Source organism: Molossus molossus, unplaced genomic scaffold (assembly GCF_014108415.1).
Source record: "Molossus molossus isolate mMolMol1 unplaced genomic scaffold, mMolMol1.p scaffold_m16_p_14, whole genome shotgun sequence".
Taxonomy (NCBI): Eukaryota; Metazoa; Chordata; class Mammalia; order Chiroptera; family Molossidae; genus Molossus; species Molossus molossus.
Genome location: NW_023425349.1, coordinates 52,756,907 through 52,771,287, shown reverse-complemented (window position 1 = coordinate 52,771,287; position 14,381 = coordinate 52,756,907). Strand labels below are relative to the sequence as shown.

General features: G+C 41.5%; 1 protein-coding gene across 3 annotated transcripts in view; it reads right to left on the bottom strand.

Moving 5' to 3' along the window:
* DOCK8 (dedicator of cytokinesis 8) overlaps positions 1-14,381 on the bottom strand; it is a 209,001-nt gene that overhangs the window by 17,172 nt on the left and 177,448 nt on the right. For all 3 annotated transcript variants that reach the window (XM_036261842.1, XM_036261841.1, XM_036261840.1), the window contains 7 exons: positions 13,439-13,526; positions 9,612-9,708; positions 8,129-8,263; positions 7,117-7,269; positions 5,895-6,053; positions 4,879-4,979; positions 3,974-4,166 (listed from right to left, as the gene is read on the bottom strand). In XM_036261842.1, the coding sequence (XP_036117735.1) occupies positions 3,974-4,166; positions 4,879-4,979; positions 5,895-6,053; positions 7,117-7,269; positions 8,129-8,263; positions 9,612-9,708; positions 13,439-13,526 (926 nt within the window). The remainder of the gene's footprint in view (positions 1-3,973; positions 4,167-4,878; positions 4,980-5,894; positions 6,054-7,116; positions 7,270-8,128; positions 8,264-9,611; positions 9,709-13,438; positions 13,527-14,381) is intronic.

Here is a 14,381-nt window from a genome sequence, read left to right as displayed (position 1 = left end):
CTTTTCGAGGTGTTTTTCTGAAGAATGTTGCTCCTATTGACTTGACTTTTAGAAGAATAGCCATAATATTATATGACAGCAACAAATTAGAATGTCTTCTCTATGGACATTGTTATGTTAAGGTAGCAGTTATTCTTCCCTCACACCAAATATTTTGTGATGTTCTACAATAGTGTCCCTTCACATAAACTGTAGAGTTTGAAGTCTGTAGCAGAGAACGCAGTGACTGGGGGCAGGTTAGGGTGAACCACTGAGAAATCCAGGGCGGTGTGTACTTTCGGGGCTCTGGAAGTGTTGACCGTGAAGATTCTTAACTCTGAGAATGCTCCCTTAAATTCTACACCTTAGAATTCTACACCTCACTTGCCTCACCCCAGCTCTGTCCCTGGCAGTGACTCTCACACTCTTGACAGGTCAAGAGTCATTTTCTTCAATCTGTCTCACGGTTGTGGAAGAAATACATACAGTGCACAGAAGAAATGGGAAACCTTTCTAGCTTAAGGAACTGCAAACAGCACACATGCCACTCTTTCCTATTCCTGCACTCATGGCAGGCATAACTAATCAATTACAGAACTCTTTCCCCTGAAGCTTATAGTCTCAAAAGTCTTCTCAGCATAGTACTCTAGTCAGCCACCAGCAATGGACCAGAGTTGGCTTTTGAAGTAAAATCCATCTGCCTCCTGGCTTGGCTAGCAGGATCAAGTGAATCAACCTTAGCAATCTAGGAAAAGAGCTGTTACGGTCCCATAGCTTCACATCCAATATTGCAATGTAGTTTTAGAAATATAGGAGGCTTTCCAGAATCTTTCGTGGTCATTCTTTCTTCTAAACCTGGTCTTTCTATCATGATATTTTTGAATTGAAGATAGCAGAAGGTCCACACGATTCATTTAAAAGAATCTAATAACCCAAAACACAAACACTATTAGACTTATATGCAATTTTCTACATGCAGAGGAACAGATTTGAAGTGACGTGGCTTTATTAGCTGTAGTCATAGGGAAATGATTCTGGGCAGACTTTCCTGGCTTCAGAATTAGGAGGTAAATTAACAGCAGCAGTATCTGAGAATGTATCCATATCTACATTTCTAGAGTAAATATTGTACTCTGGGGCACAGAATTTCAATGATCTCAGTTCTGTGGAATCGAGTGGCCTCAAAGCTATTTCCCTTTCACAGATTTATTTATCTCCAGTTTACAATTCTTATCCAAAAATTCAATTTTATTGGAGCAGAACAAGGTTGAAAACTAAAGCACAAAGCATTTAAGAATTCAACACTGAACATCTGTTGTTAATGTTGCCAGAATGTCTTCATCCTTCTATACAGTAAAGCCTCCTGGAGACCCATCCATATCTCCAGGTGTGGACCTCAGTTCTGGCCCAGCCAATTCCATTTCTCTGGCCATTGTGATTGGTTCAGGCGTGAACACATGACACCCCATCAGAACACTGAGACTTTCTCAGTAACTGCTAGTAATGAGGCATCTGTCTATTCTCCTGAACTTGAACCTGGGAACTTGTGAGGCTAAATCTTTCTTAGTGAGTGTGGGAAGCCTGTAAAGAATGAAGCCAACATAACAGAAAACAGAGACAGGAAATGGTGTTGACATTGAGGTCTGATGACATTGTTTGAGCCTTAGGTCCAGCTTGGCAGGTGTACTCCAGGTTCACCTCCCTCCTACAATCAGATAAATTCCATTTTTACCTTTGGTCACTCTGGGTTAGGTGTTCTGTCCCTCCCAAGCATATATTTCCAAAAGGATTTGATATGTTTCATTTGAGAAGAAAGAGAATTGGCTCATAAGTACCAACATAATTCGTCTTTCCTTCTGTAGCTGAGAACACCTAGTTGACCATGTTCTGGTATCACAAAGACCTCGCTTCACACTTCCCTCTGCCTTCCCTTCTCCGTCCTTGTCCTTCTGTGCTGTCCTTGACCCCCAGGCTGGGTCACATCATAAACACTCACAGTATCTTTATTATAGCATTTTCCATAATTATAACTGAATAAGGAATGAAATAGTTATATTACATCACTTTCTCTGGCTAGAATATAAAGTTCATGGGAAAGAACAGGCGCTTAATAAATATGATCTAAAAGAATAAATGAATGGATAAGGAGTATGAAAAAATAGAGTTATGTGCACCCCTCAATGTAAGTAAAATGAGTTTTCTGTAGGTTCTAGAATAACTATTCTATCTCACCTTGACATGACTCATTATAAGCAAATCAAATGAATTCTGGATGAAATGAGAATTGTAAGGCTTACTAATTATTAAAGTGATAAATATCAAATAAAATAGAATAACTGGGAAAAAACATAAAACAGTAATAATAGTTTGGTTAATGAAACAAGAAAAGAGGACAATACAATTCAAAACGAAGTGATAAGCCTAAAGATTTTCTGGGAATTGAAAAGCTAGCACTTATAATAAATAGAATATTTCTCTTATTGCAGACCATAAGAAAAGAGGAGTTAATAATATGAGGCAGGTGAACAGTATTCTAAGAAACTGAAGCTCCTGACTCCACCAGCAACACACTCAGTGACATATTTCCTAAGCCTGTGAAAGCTATTGTCCATTGCCCTCTCTTTCTGGTTCACATGACATCACGGAATTACATTGAAGAACAACAATGAGAACAAAGCCTTTTATAAAACCTGTGATGCAAATTCAAACAAAAACAACACAAACACTTGTAAATGACTTCGTGAGTCTGGCTTTCAAAGGGCTCAATTACTATCCTTTCTCTATTGTTCATGGTTTGGGGTTGGTCATTCCTACAGACTGTGTCTCTTAGAAGAAAGTACTCATAACACTTTTGTTTCCTCTAAATGCTGTGTTAAACTATTTAGCAAGAACAGTCCCATGCTGGCCTTAGCATGCTGGCTGAACCCATTTGCAGGCCTGGCAGACGACTTCTCTTTGCTAACTATGGATAATATTCAGCTCATCATAAGAAACTTTAATTCAGCCCTCTTTTTCCCTTCCTTCGTCAATTTGGTTCTTCCTTGATTTTTGGATTAGGGATTGGGATAGCACAGAGTTGAGGAGTGTCATCCAAGGAATGGGTCATGAGGGAAATCATTTCTCCAGTGTTTGGAAAATACTCTCATGATTGTCAGTATATTGTGTCTTTGAGAAAGAGTTTAAATAACCTTAGAAAAATTGCTCTCTCAGTTTCTTTATTTTGTTTTTAAAGTTAGTTTTTATTTTTATTTATTTTTTATCCTTACCCAAGGATATTTTTTTTTCTTGCAGTTATCTTCAGATAGAGCAGGAGGGAGGGAGGAAGGGAGGAAGAGAGAGAGAGAAACATTGATGTGAGAGAGACAGGTCGACTGGTTGCCACCCACACGACCCCAACCGGGGCTGGGGACAAACTGCAACTGAGGTACATGCCCTTAGTGGGAACTGAACCCGGGTCTCTCCGGACTGCAGGCCGACGCTCTAACCGCTGAGTCAAACCGGCCAGGGCTCTCTGTTTCTTTATCTGTGAAGTAAGAGTAACAATCCCTTTCCTATCTGCCTGCTTCATTGGTTGATGGGGAGGTCAAATGAAATCATGGATGTGAAAGTGTCTGGGAATGTCTAAAATGCCTATCGACTCCACATATATTGTAATCAATAATTAATAAAACAAACACACCAAGATGGTACGGCAATGATAAGAGGCAAACATAATACACTAAAGCAGGGTTTTCAACCTACTAATATTAATATTTGAGGCCATATACTTCTTTGTGGTGGGAACTGTCCTAAGCTTTGCAGAACATTTAGCAGCATTCTGGCTTGTACCTATTAGATACCAGTAGCCCCTACCTTCCCGTCTCCAGCAGTAACATGCAAAAATGTCTCCAGACATTGTCAAATGCCCTCTGGACTGGTGGGGGGGGGGGAGGGAGGCAGAAATGCCCCCAGTTGAGAACCACTGCTCTGAAGGAAAAGCTGAGCTTGCCCCCACCTGGAAGCTGACGCTGCCCACGGGCAGGTAGCTGTGATCCTCCAGCATGCTCAGGTACTCGGCCACCAGGGCGGCTGCGTGCACCAGGCACATGGCGGCCTCTGTGTAGCACTTCTTCTTGGTGTGTTTCTCTGCCATGTTCTGGAGCCAGGTCAGCCGCAGATCGGGAGAGGTCTGGTAACTCTTGGCGATTCTGAGGACAGAGTGAGAACGTCTCAAGAACAACTGGTTAATGATATAGTTTTTCTACTCTGTATGACCACTCTTTTTCCTAAGGATTTCCCCCCCAAGAGTTTGCCTCCATATTCCGAATATGAGAGAAAAGGCCAAAATGTATCAGTCCAGCTGTGTGCACTCCATGTCTGAAGTGTTCTGGACCCCAAGAAACAGCGTCTAATAAACGCTTTATGGGGAAAAGAGACCTGATAAAATGATATCTATTTTAATGGAGCTCTAGCTGTTTTTTTCTTTTTCTTTCCTTTCTCTCAAAATAATAGTAGACAAAAGTACTACTGTTCTTATTTCTCATATCAGAACAATTTTACCTAGAGTGAAATATACTTGTTAAATAAAACTGTACATGTGTGTCTGAATATAATAGTGAAGAAACCATACAGGTAATAATTCATATGATAGTTTCCAGTTCTTTTCTCTCACTCTGTAGTACATGGAAGATAGTGTTATAAAATAGGTATCTTACTTCAAATTAGGGAGATCTTTCTGATAATTTGTACATGAATCAACTCACTCTGAACTATTAATTGCTACTAGTTTCTATATACAGTTTTGGATGTCTTCCAAACAGTCTGCCCACATGGCCTTTGATAATACCATTAGTAAGAATTCCACAGTCACAAACCCTAGACCCTCAAGTGACACCTTTTTCATTTCCCAGAGAAGCTTACCTGTACATGAGATCCATAAGCATCTCAGGATCTTCCTGAAATTCTCTCATTTTCACCGTGTCATATAAGATGCTATTTAGATTGCAGAGAAGTTCCTCTACCTGCAAAAAAGTGTACAACCGCCACGTCACCTTGGCTTCGTGGTCCATGGCGACGAGTTGGGATTGCACAGGAAGTGCACGGGGCAGCCAGGAGCGGGTGCCTCTGAGAGAGCAGAGATTGTGAATGGAGGGGGGTCTGGATGGACCTTCGTGGCCTTAACCTTTTGCAGGTCCAGGTGTCTGAAGCCCAGATGCGAGTTGGCTCTTAGGATCCAGGAATTAGGCCTGAATCCTTAATACTATTTTCCCTCTAGATGACCTTAAAAAAATTGTTTGAACTAGTTTCAGTTATTTGCAACCTGAAAAACCCTAAAGTGTAATCTAGAACATCAGTGCTTTTTATACCAAGCAGGAGGCAGTTTAGGACGTCAGCTTAGGTTCCACATTAATTTATATACATATATATATATTTATATGTATATGTATATAAATTTATATAATATATATATAGATATATGGATATATAACATACATATTATTATATAACATTTATACAGTTTATATAAAAATATATAATATATAAGCCCTGGCCAGTTTGGCTCAGCGGTTAGAGCGTCAGCCTGCGGTTCGGAGAGACCCGGGTTCGGTTCCCGCTAAGGGCACGTACTTCGGTTGCAGTTTGTCCCCGGCCCTGGTTGGTCGTGCGGGAGGCAGCCGCTCGATGTGTCCCTTCACGTCGATGTTTCTCACTCTCTCTCCCTTCCTCTCTCTCCCTCCCACTCTATCTGTACAAAAAATGGAAAAATATCCTCGGGTGAGGATAAAAAAAAATATATATATAATATATAACTATGTTTTAGATATGATTATATTGTGGGGTATGTATATATCTGCATGTGTACACACACATATATATATGAGTTTCATATTATTGGCTGATCCCAGGCAGGAGACCAGGCATGCTCTTCAGTCTACCTGGATGGGGAAAGGAGTGGTCTGCATGGCTTTGTCCTCTTCTGCATAGGCCAAAATCGTCCTCAAGGATTTTCTCAGGTGCTCCTCGTTAAAGTCTGATGCTTTGCCCACCAAAGATGCCAGAGACATGGTTACTTGCATCTTCACTCTTGCAAAGTTCTGCATCAGGAAAAAAAAAAGAAGGAACAATTAGAGGCACTCAGCTAGTGGATAACTGAAGGCAGTAGCCAGACACCAATAATTCTCCAGTGTTTTTTCTACGCAGTTTCAATCATCTTCTTTTCTCGTGATGAAATGTGCGGTGTACTTTGCACAAGCTTCATATTGTTTAAATGGTTTAAAAGGATAGTGCTCTGACATAAATCTGGCGGCTCCCTTTAAATTTTCATTGAGGCCTGGGCAGCCTCCACGCTGCCAGGCTGGAGGGTTCCTGCAAAGTTGGGTCACAGGATATCTCCCTTTGTGTCAACAGTCTTCTGGGAACTTTAGTTAAACTGAAAAGAGGAACAAGATCTCCGTGGCTAGAATGTCTGAGATTCTGGACTCTGGGTAGGCAGTGACTTTCTGTTTCTCCTTTTCTTCCAGGCCCGTGGAAAAATATGACTATTCTAAGGGCCCCTGAGGAATGTTCTAAAGGCTTTTAAATAGTTATGCCTAATACATCCTGAGGATGCTGCCTTTCTTCCATGGGCCAATTTATCTTTTAATATCACTTGAGTATGCACATTAACATGACCACAAATGTAAACTCCAAAACAACAAACCAATATCTAGACAAGCTAAAGCAGAAGTGGACTGTTTTGCAATAAAATAACTCCAAAGGTTGCTAAGCTTCGATGAAAACTCAGGGGTAGATGATGATGATCATTTGAAATTCTCTTCCGTAGGTTATTATGGAACCAGGTAACCAGAATCTATAAATAGGACACACTTTTTGGAATTCTTAACCTGCCTGTTGTACTTTCCCCCCACAGAGGGCAGCTTTTAATCTACATCTGTTCATTCATTTTTTATTGAAATAGGCGTGTGGAAACCACTGCATTTATCAGTCTTGAGGTCCACTTTTGGATGCAAATTCAAAGGCTGCTATCCCTCTGCATACTCAATTGTTTTCTTCACACCGGAAGAAGTACATTGCAACCCTGCAAATTTTTCCTCAGCCAATGCTTTGCATTGACTTTCTCTATTGATGCTGGGTCCCCCAGCTGATCTGAGCTCTTACACTGGTGGCTCCAAAACTGAATCTCATGAGGAGGTAGAGGGTGGCACAGGCTTGGCTCCGGGTGACGTCCATGCTGCTGCTGCAATGGTGCAGCACACGCTGACACAGGTCCGCACACTGTTCCACCTCCTCCTCAAACAGCAAGTCGCCGAACTAGGAGAGACACAGGGGCTATTAGGCATTGCTCGGCATTGTCACGTGCTTTCTGGACTGGGTGCTTGTTGAAATACGCAAATGTCTGCTTGGACAAGCAAAAAGCCCAGAAGAGTTAATGCACTGCTCCATCAAGATAATGAGCTACTTGAGTCAGAAGATGGATTGAAGTGATGGAGTTAAGATTTTATGATGAACCGCTCAACGAGGAATAGGGCTGCAGACTGAATGGCAGTTAGCCAGGTTGCATTCACAGGCAACATCTCAACTCTGAAAGAATTATCCTGACTTACTGGGTTCCCTAAAAATTATCGGTGACTAAGAAAGAGAAAAACGATCCTGCTTGGGGAGAGCAGAATTCCACTTTCTAAATGGCAAAGATCTCAGGTGGAAGGTGTCAACTGAGATTTGCAATAAAGGGGAGAATGCAAACCGCCTTAGGCCATTTTACTTAAGGAATATCTGTATTCTTCAGGCTCTGAGAAAGGTACACTTATTTCTAAACTTTCTGTCATTTTACGGCATGACATTTTGCAAGACTTGCTAATGGGGGTCATGCACAGCGCTTCAATCTCACTCAGATGCTGGACTGAAGGAAAAGGGTGAAAGGCAAAGTTGCTCAATGGACTTTTGCTCTGATGCCTCCAGTGCGTGGCCATTCCAAATTTCTACAGTTCAGCCCACATTTCAAGTGTGAGAGCTTTTCCTCCCCATGGTACATCTGTTTTCTTCCTGGGGAGACTGAAGATTTTTAGCACAGGACTCTGCAGGTTTTGGTGCACCTGAAGGGAGATGTATAAAGCTGGAAGAGAATCTTAACTCTTAGCTAAGAGAAAGAAAACAAGTACTCCGTGTTTACCTTGGCAATGAGAGCCCGAAGTGTCGCAAAGCAGTGAGTCAGGTAGGTGGTGCTCTGATCACAGCTCAGAGAATTCACCAGGACCCTTAGCACACCTCCGAGCAGGCTGTCTTTGCAGTCCAGAGCCGAGCTTGCCTGGGGGAACAGAGAACAGCATCGTGGAATCCCTGCACTGTGCCAGTGAACTGAGGGGGGAAGACACAGTGGACCCTTCTGACAATTAGCACAGGGATGCTGAAGTTCCATTCCTCCAGATCCAAGAGGGTTTGGTAAAGCACCACACATGCCATCCATTACCACGAGAGCTGAAGACCTATTTCCAAATGACTCTATTTCCAAACTCCCAATTGATTTGGGATGTGTGCCTAATTCTGGGCTGTTAAACTAAATTATAAGGCACGCCTCCCTACACCCTGGGCAATAGAATGTTCTTTCTTTGTATGGAAGACACAGCTTTCCTTTGAGCTTCTAAACACAGTTGTGGGCTTCTCAGTACAACAGGGGCTTGTTTATCAGCTACAGTAAGATTAAAACCACCAAAGATAATGACAAGTTTCAGCTTTCTTTGAAAACTGCAAATACATTTTGAGGACTGGCGTTAAGTATATAGCACTCAAAGTTGTGTTATATAAAGTTATAATCAATGTGATGCCAAGCATTTAATTTATCAAAGATACCACATACTTTCTGTCTTATTCTTGTACAATGAGTACCTTGATTTTAGACGACTTAAAAGTTGGATACCTAAAGTGCCACTGTGTTACAACAATTTTTTTTCTTCTAGCCCCAAAAAACAATCCTGCATCTACTCTAATGATTTCTCACTGGAAATATGTAAGGACTCATTTTTAAGGTTCACTAAAAACCCACTGTCACCTAGACGTCTTGGTAATTTGGGGAAACATTCACTTAGAAGATGAAGTTCGTGTGATGAATTGTATTATTGTTCACAGTGATGCTACCCTTTTCTACAGCAGGGATGGCAAGTTCATGGTGCAAATAAATTACTTTCCTTCACTAATTTGTGTGCAAAACAGACACACTCTTTTTCTTTTTTAACACCTAATCCAGTCATCATTTTAGCTCCTCTACCAGACATCAGCCATAATTCAACTGGAGTTGATCCACCAAAACCAAAACAACAACAACAACAAAAACCCTAGCTACCATCCTTACCCTATATACTGAATGACAAACCCACCACTCGCATTATAAATTTGATATATTCAGGACGATTTCACTACAAGGGTCAGCTTATAAAGCAGATAACTCATCAAAGTGAACAGCTAGTCGAAGAAGCATGAAAAATGTCCATTATCTCTGGAATGTTAAGTCGGCCACTATTGTAAACGGCCTAACTTCATTTTTGAAACAGGCATTTAGGGATCATGTTTATTTCCTTTACAAGTTTCTACAAAGAGTTCTCGATTAAATTTCAGTAAACAGATTTGTGCTGAATAGATCAGGTGTTTGTGGTCCTCACCTGGATAATGTTTTCCTGCATGTCCAGGATGATTAAATTTGCTTCTGTAGCTAGATTGCCACTGATCAAGGCTTCTTGATCTAACTCTGCCTTTGTTCTAAGAAATAAAGAAAAGAGGTGAAGTTAAAGCCCATATCAAACCTGGCCCTAGCTCAACGATAGCAATCTATGCAACAAGACATAAGACATCTTCTGAGGGGTCGGCGCTGGAGCGAGCACAGAGCAGGGGCTGTGGGTAAGCAAGGAGTGCAGGGTGCCTGTTGTGATTAGGGTTTGGTTAAAAAGATTTCCTAAGTAGAGTTTCGAGGCCATCCTCATTCCCACTATTATAAATAATGATGACAATTACAGAAATGACAAGATGGGTAGAAAGGCAATTATTGGTTGCTACTAGCAATTAGGCTAGCCAACCAGACAGCTGCGTAAAGCCTCGGGTCATTCTTGCATCTCATGCATAAGCATCATCTCTAGATCTGAGCCAAGGGCAGCCTCTGCAGCGAACTGGAGGGAGTGAGACTGGGTGTGATGTGAACTTGGCAAACACTGATGCTGCTGGATTAGAAAGGGGTGATGCTTCAGAACCAGGTCAGGGAAGATTCGGTCTCTTGACTTCCCAGAGACTGCCTTGGGGTTGGATAGTCAAGTGCGGGCCTTTTGTCCTTTTCCAATGGGACCTACAACTGCATTCCTGTGGAGCGGGCCACCTAACATCCTAGCGAATGTTCATTACCGGTTACTACCCACTAGAGAATGGGAAATTGTCCGGTACTCCTTCTCTACTTGGTTTCATTTTCAGGACTCGTTTTATGCACTAGTTCATCCATTCCCATAAAATCCAAGTGAAGTTGGAAGGGACATTTTGTATCATCTAAATTTAGTTGCCAGGAAAGAGAAATGTAAAGAATAGACTTTCCCAGGATGTTCCAGGGGCCAAAATGATAGCACAGGGGTTGGGGTGTCATGATGTGAGCTCAAAAGTCCTGGACCCGGATCACCAGCTGCTCCGGAGGCTCCTTCAGCCGACAGTGGGGGTAGTGCTGCTGTCCACGTGCCATCAAGACCTCAGGATAAATATTTCCCTCGGTTCTACATGTTTTCATGTAATATATTTTACTTAACACATCAAACAATATTGTCAATGTGCAATCACAATAAAAATTACTGATAAGATAGCTTACATCCGTTCATTTGTACTAAGTCTTCAAAATCCAATATAAATTTACTAATAAGGCATTTTACATTCTTCTATTTGTACTGAGTCTTCAAAATCTGGTGTGTACTTTATCCTTACACTACTACTGTGGCTACTATATGGCACAGTGCAGGTCTAGAGTGTCCTAATTTATTTTTGTTTTTGTTTTTTCTCAAATGTTTTTACTGTGATAGAATACACATAACATAAAATTTCCCACCTTAACCATTTTTAATGTACAGTCTGGTGTATTAAGTACATTCATATTGTTGTGCAACCACCACTGATCTGGTTTTCTTCTTTTAATCCTCACCTGAAGATATTTTTCCACTGATGTTTTTGAGATAGAGAGTGGAAGGAAAGGAGGGAGGGAGGGAGAGAGAGAGAAACATCGATGTGAGAGAGAGAAATCAATTGGTTTCATCCTGAATGACTCCAGTTGGGGCAACAGAGGTACGTGCCCTTGACTGGGAATTGAACCTTTAACTCTTTGGTCAACACTCCAACTGCTGAGCCAAACTGGTCAGGGCACAAGTCTGGTTTTTAATAAGCATATTAACTATTCCTTTAAAATAGTGGTTTTCAAATTTGCACAATAGAATCACCTGAGGAGTTTTACCAAATACTGATTTGTGGGTCTGGCCATTGAAGATTCTGAATTAACTGGGTGTGGGTACATTTGGGCCTTTCCATGCAGGGCCTTCCCGTTCTCTCTAGGTCAGTCTGCCCTGAGCTCCCTGGTGAGCTGCTCGCTGGAAGAGCACATGCTTTGCCTCTGCAAATCTTCAGGGGCGGTGTCGTTTTCTCTTCTCCCATGTGGTTCTAACATACAGCCCAGGTTGAAAACTACTGCTCTAAAAGAAACAGCCAAAATAACTGAAAATTGATCTGAAAGGAAAAGGTGCCGAGACACCACTACTATATTACAAACACTTTTCCCAAAAAGTTTACTAAAATGAGCAGCTAAATTTTACTATAGTTTCTTTAAAAAAGAGAGGAAGGAAGGAAGGAAGGAAGGAAGGAAGGAAGGGAGGGAGGGAGGGAGGGAGGGAGGGGAGAAAACGACACCGCCCCTGAAGATTTGCAGAGGCAAAGCATGTGCTCTTCCAGCGAGCAGCTCACCAGGGAGCTCAGGGCAGACTGACCTAGAGAGAACGGGAAGGCCCTGCATGGAAAGGCTCAAAATGGTGTTGTTTCTGCAAGCAAAAGAGGTTTCTCAAAATATCCCTTCACACAGCCCGAGCAAAACATGCCTCGTTAGGCTCTTCTTTTCATCGCATAGCGTAGAGGCCCTAACCCCTGTGCAGCTGCGTACATCACCTACTGCCTGCACATTTAAAAAGCTTTGGTGTTATTCATGGCCTGAAATAGAATTTATAGACTCTCAGAACCAAATATCTCATAAGTCAGTTCAGGAGATGTAGAGCAAGAATAAAATACCCAAAGCAAATGAATGTTATTAACAAGACCAGTAACTGGGTTTTCCACGTAACATCTATAATAAAAAATGTGTTTATCTCTTTAATGTTTTAAAATAAATTAGGTCCCCAAAAGCCCTATAAGTGAACCAGAATGATGCATTCTCATGGCAACAACAAAGATAGTAACTTATGTTTGTTTACAAAATATTGCTACTCAAGTCTGCCCCCGCCTCCACTCCTTTATGAAGTGTACTTCACACACCATGTGGATACCCTTCCGATGCCTTGTCGAGTGTGTGGTGAGGGGTGCCTTTAGCTGTGTAATGTTTTGCTCAGTGAACCCTGGGATTCATTAGGCTACCTGCTGCTAAGAGGAATAGCATACATATGCTATATAGTCAACAAATTTAGTTTTATGCTCTCATATATTCAGATTTTTACGTGTGTGTGGGGGGGGGGTGTGTGTGTGTACACACAAAAGCAAGGCAATCCAAGCAAGATTTTTCTTCTTTCATTTTTTTTTTATAATTTTTTTCTGATAATATACATCTATTGTAGGAAATATAGCAAAGCATAAGGAAGAAAACAATTACTTCAAAAAGAAAACCACTGTTGGTATTTTGGTAAATTTCCTTCCAGTATTTTAAAAATGTGTTTACTATATGTAGTTAGAGATTTAAGATTCTACTCTAAAACCAAGTGTCTATCCTGCTTCCGTTTACGAAACAATATCAGAAGCATTTTCCATATCATTAAAATGATTTCAAAACATTTTAATGCCAACCCAATATTTTCTTACATATGTCCCTATTCTTGAGCATTTCGAATGCTTCCATTTTAAAAAATAATTTTAGGTAATGCTGATATAAATATCCCTGAGTAGACATTTCTGTGTACATTTCTGGAGAGGAACTATAAATTGAAATATGTGGTCTTGGTACCCTGTGCTGTCCCCATCAGCAGCCTTTGTTAAACTATCTGAGATGGTTAAATATTTGTTTTCTTTAAATGTTTATCAATGTGGTAAAAGTTTAAGAGCTGGAAATCATAACTCCTTATACCTTTGATTATCCCGAGTCCCTGGATGAACCGAATTTACACAGATCGTGATGATTTATTTTCTTACCCTTGGAAGAATGTAGTAATACAAGTAGCCTGGGAAAAACAGTTTGGAACTTTAGGTAAAAGTAACACAAAGTTGCTGAGTGACTCACTTATCTAGCTTCTCATTAGCTTGCCGCCAATTTGTCTGCTCCTTCTTCCATCTCAAATTTTCGTTTAGGCATGAAAATCGGTCATTCCCTAGGAGTTAAGAAATGCGAGATAGGAATTTGATTAGCATGAAACCCTCCAAGATAACCAGAAGTTCTGTAACAAAGTCAACCAAGAGGATTCAGCACCGCTTCTCGGTCAGAATCCATGCTAGATGCTGGTAGCAGACAAAGCCCATGTCCATGTCCGGGCTGGCTTGCTCTTTGACCGATAAGCTCAGAACTTTAGAAGAATCCCTGCCCTTCTGAACTGTTGGTGAGCATGCTGCTCAGGAACACAGGGTTCCGGTGACTCTGGAGTTCTTGGTGAGTCACTGAAAAGGTCAGGGTGGGTATCAAATGAAGGAAGGTGCCCAACCACCGTGCAAAAGTTGAGCTCCCTTCAACTTCCCGGCATTGTGTCCCTTTGCATCAGGTAAACTGTCACTCGGTTTGACTCCAAGCACAGTAAATAAGACTGAGGCGACCTGAGTACTTTACTCTACTTTATAGTGATGAGCCCAGCCTCTCTGAGATCATTGCTGGTAGAGTGGGGTCTCTGGAACACTCTGAGACTATTGGGCGGGTTTGTTCCATTCTAACAGGGCCCTGAATGATGTGGGGAGATGATCCTGGAACCCAAACTATCCAGTGTATTGACCATGCTCCACACAGACAAGTCAAATATCCCGTGCAGAGGCTTCAGCCTTGACAGAGACACCATTTGTCTCCTACTATGACTTACTTTCTTGGATGTGACCTTTTACCACAAGTTTAAGCAGAAGATGCTATTTGGGCACATTTCTGGGGTTCCTGGGATCTCAGGAGAGCTTTTCCTGAGACAGTGTTAGCATGCACAGAATCCCAGAGCCTGTTCGTCTCGATTACCATAGCATCTTAAGAAAGG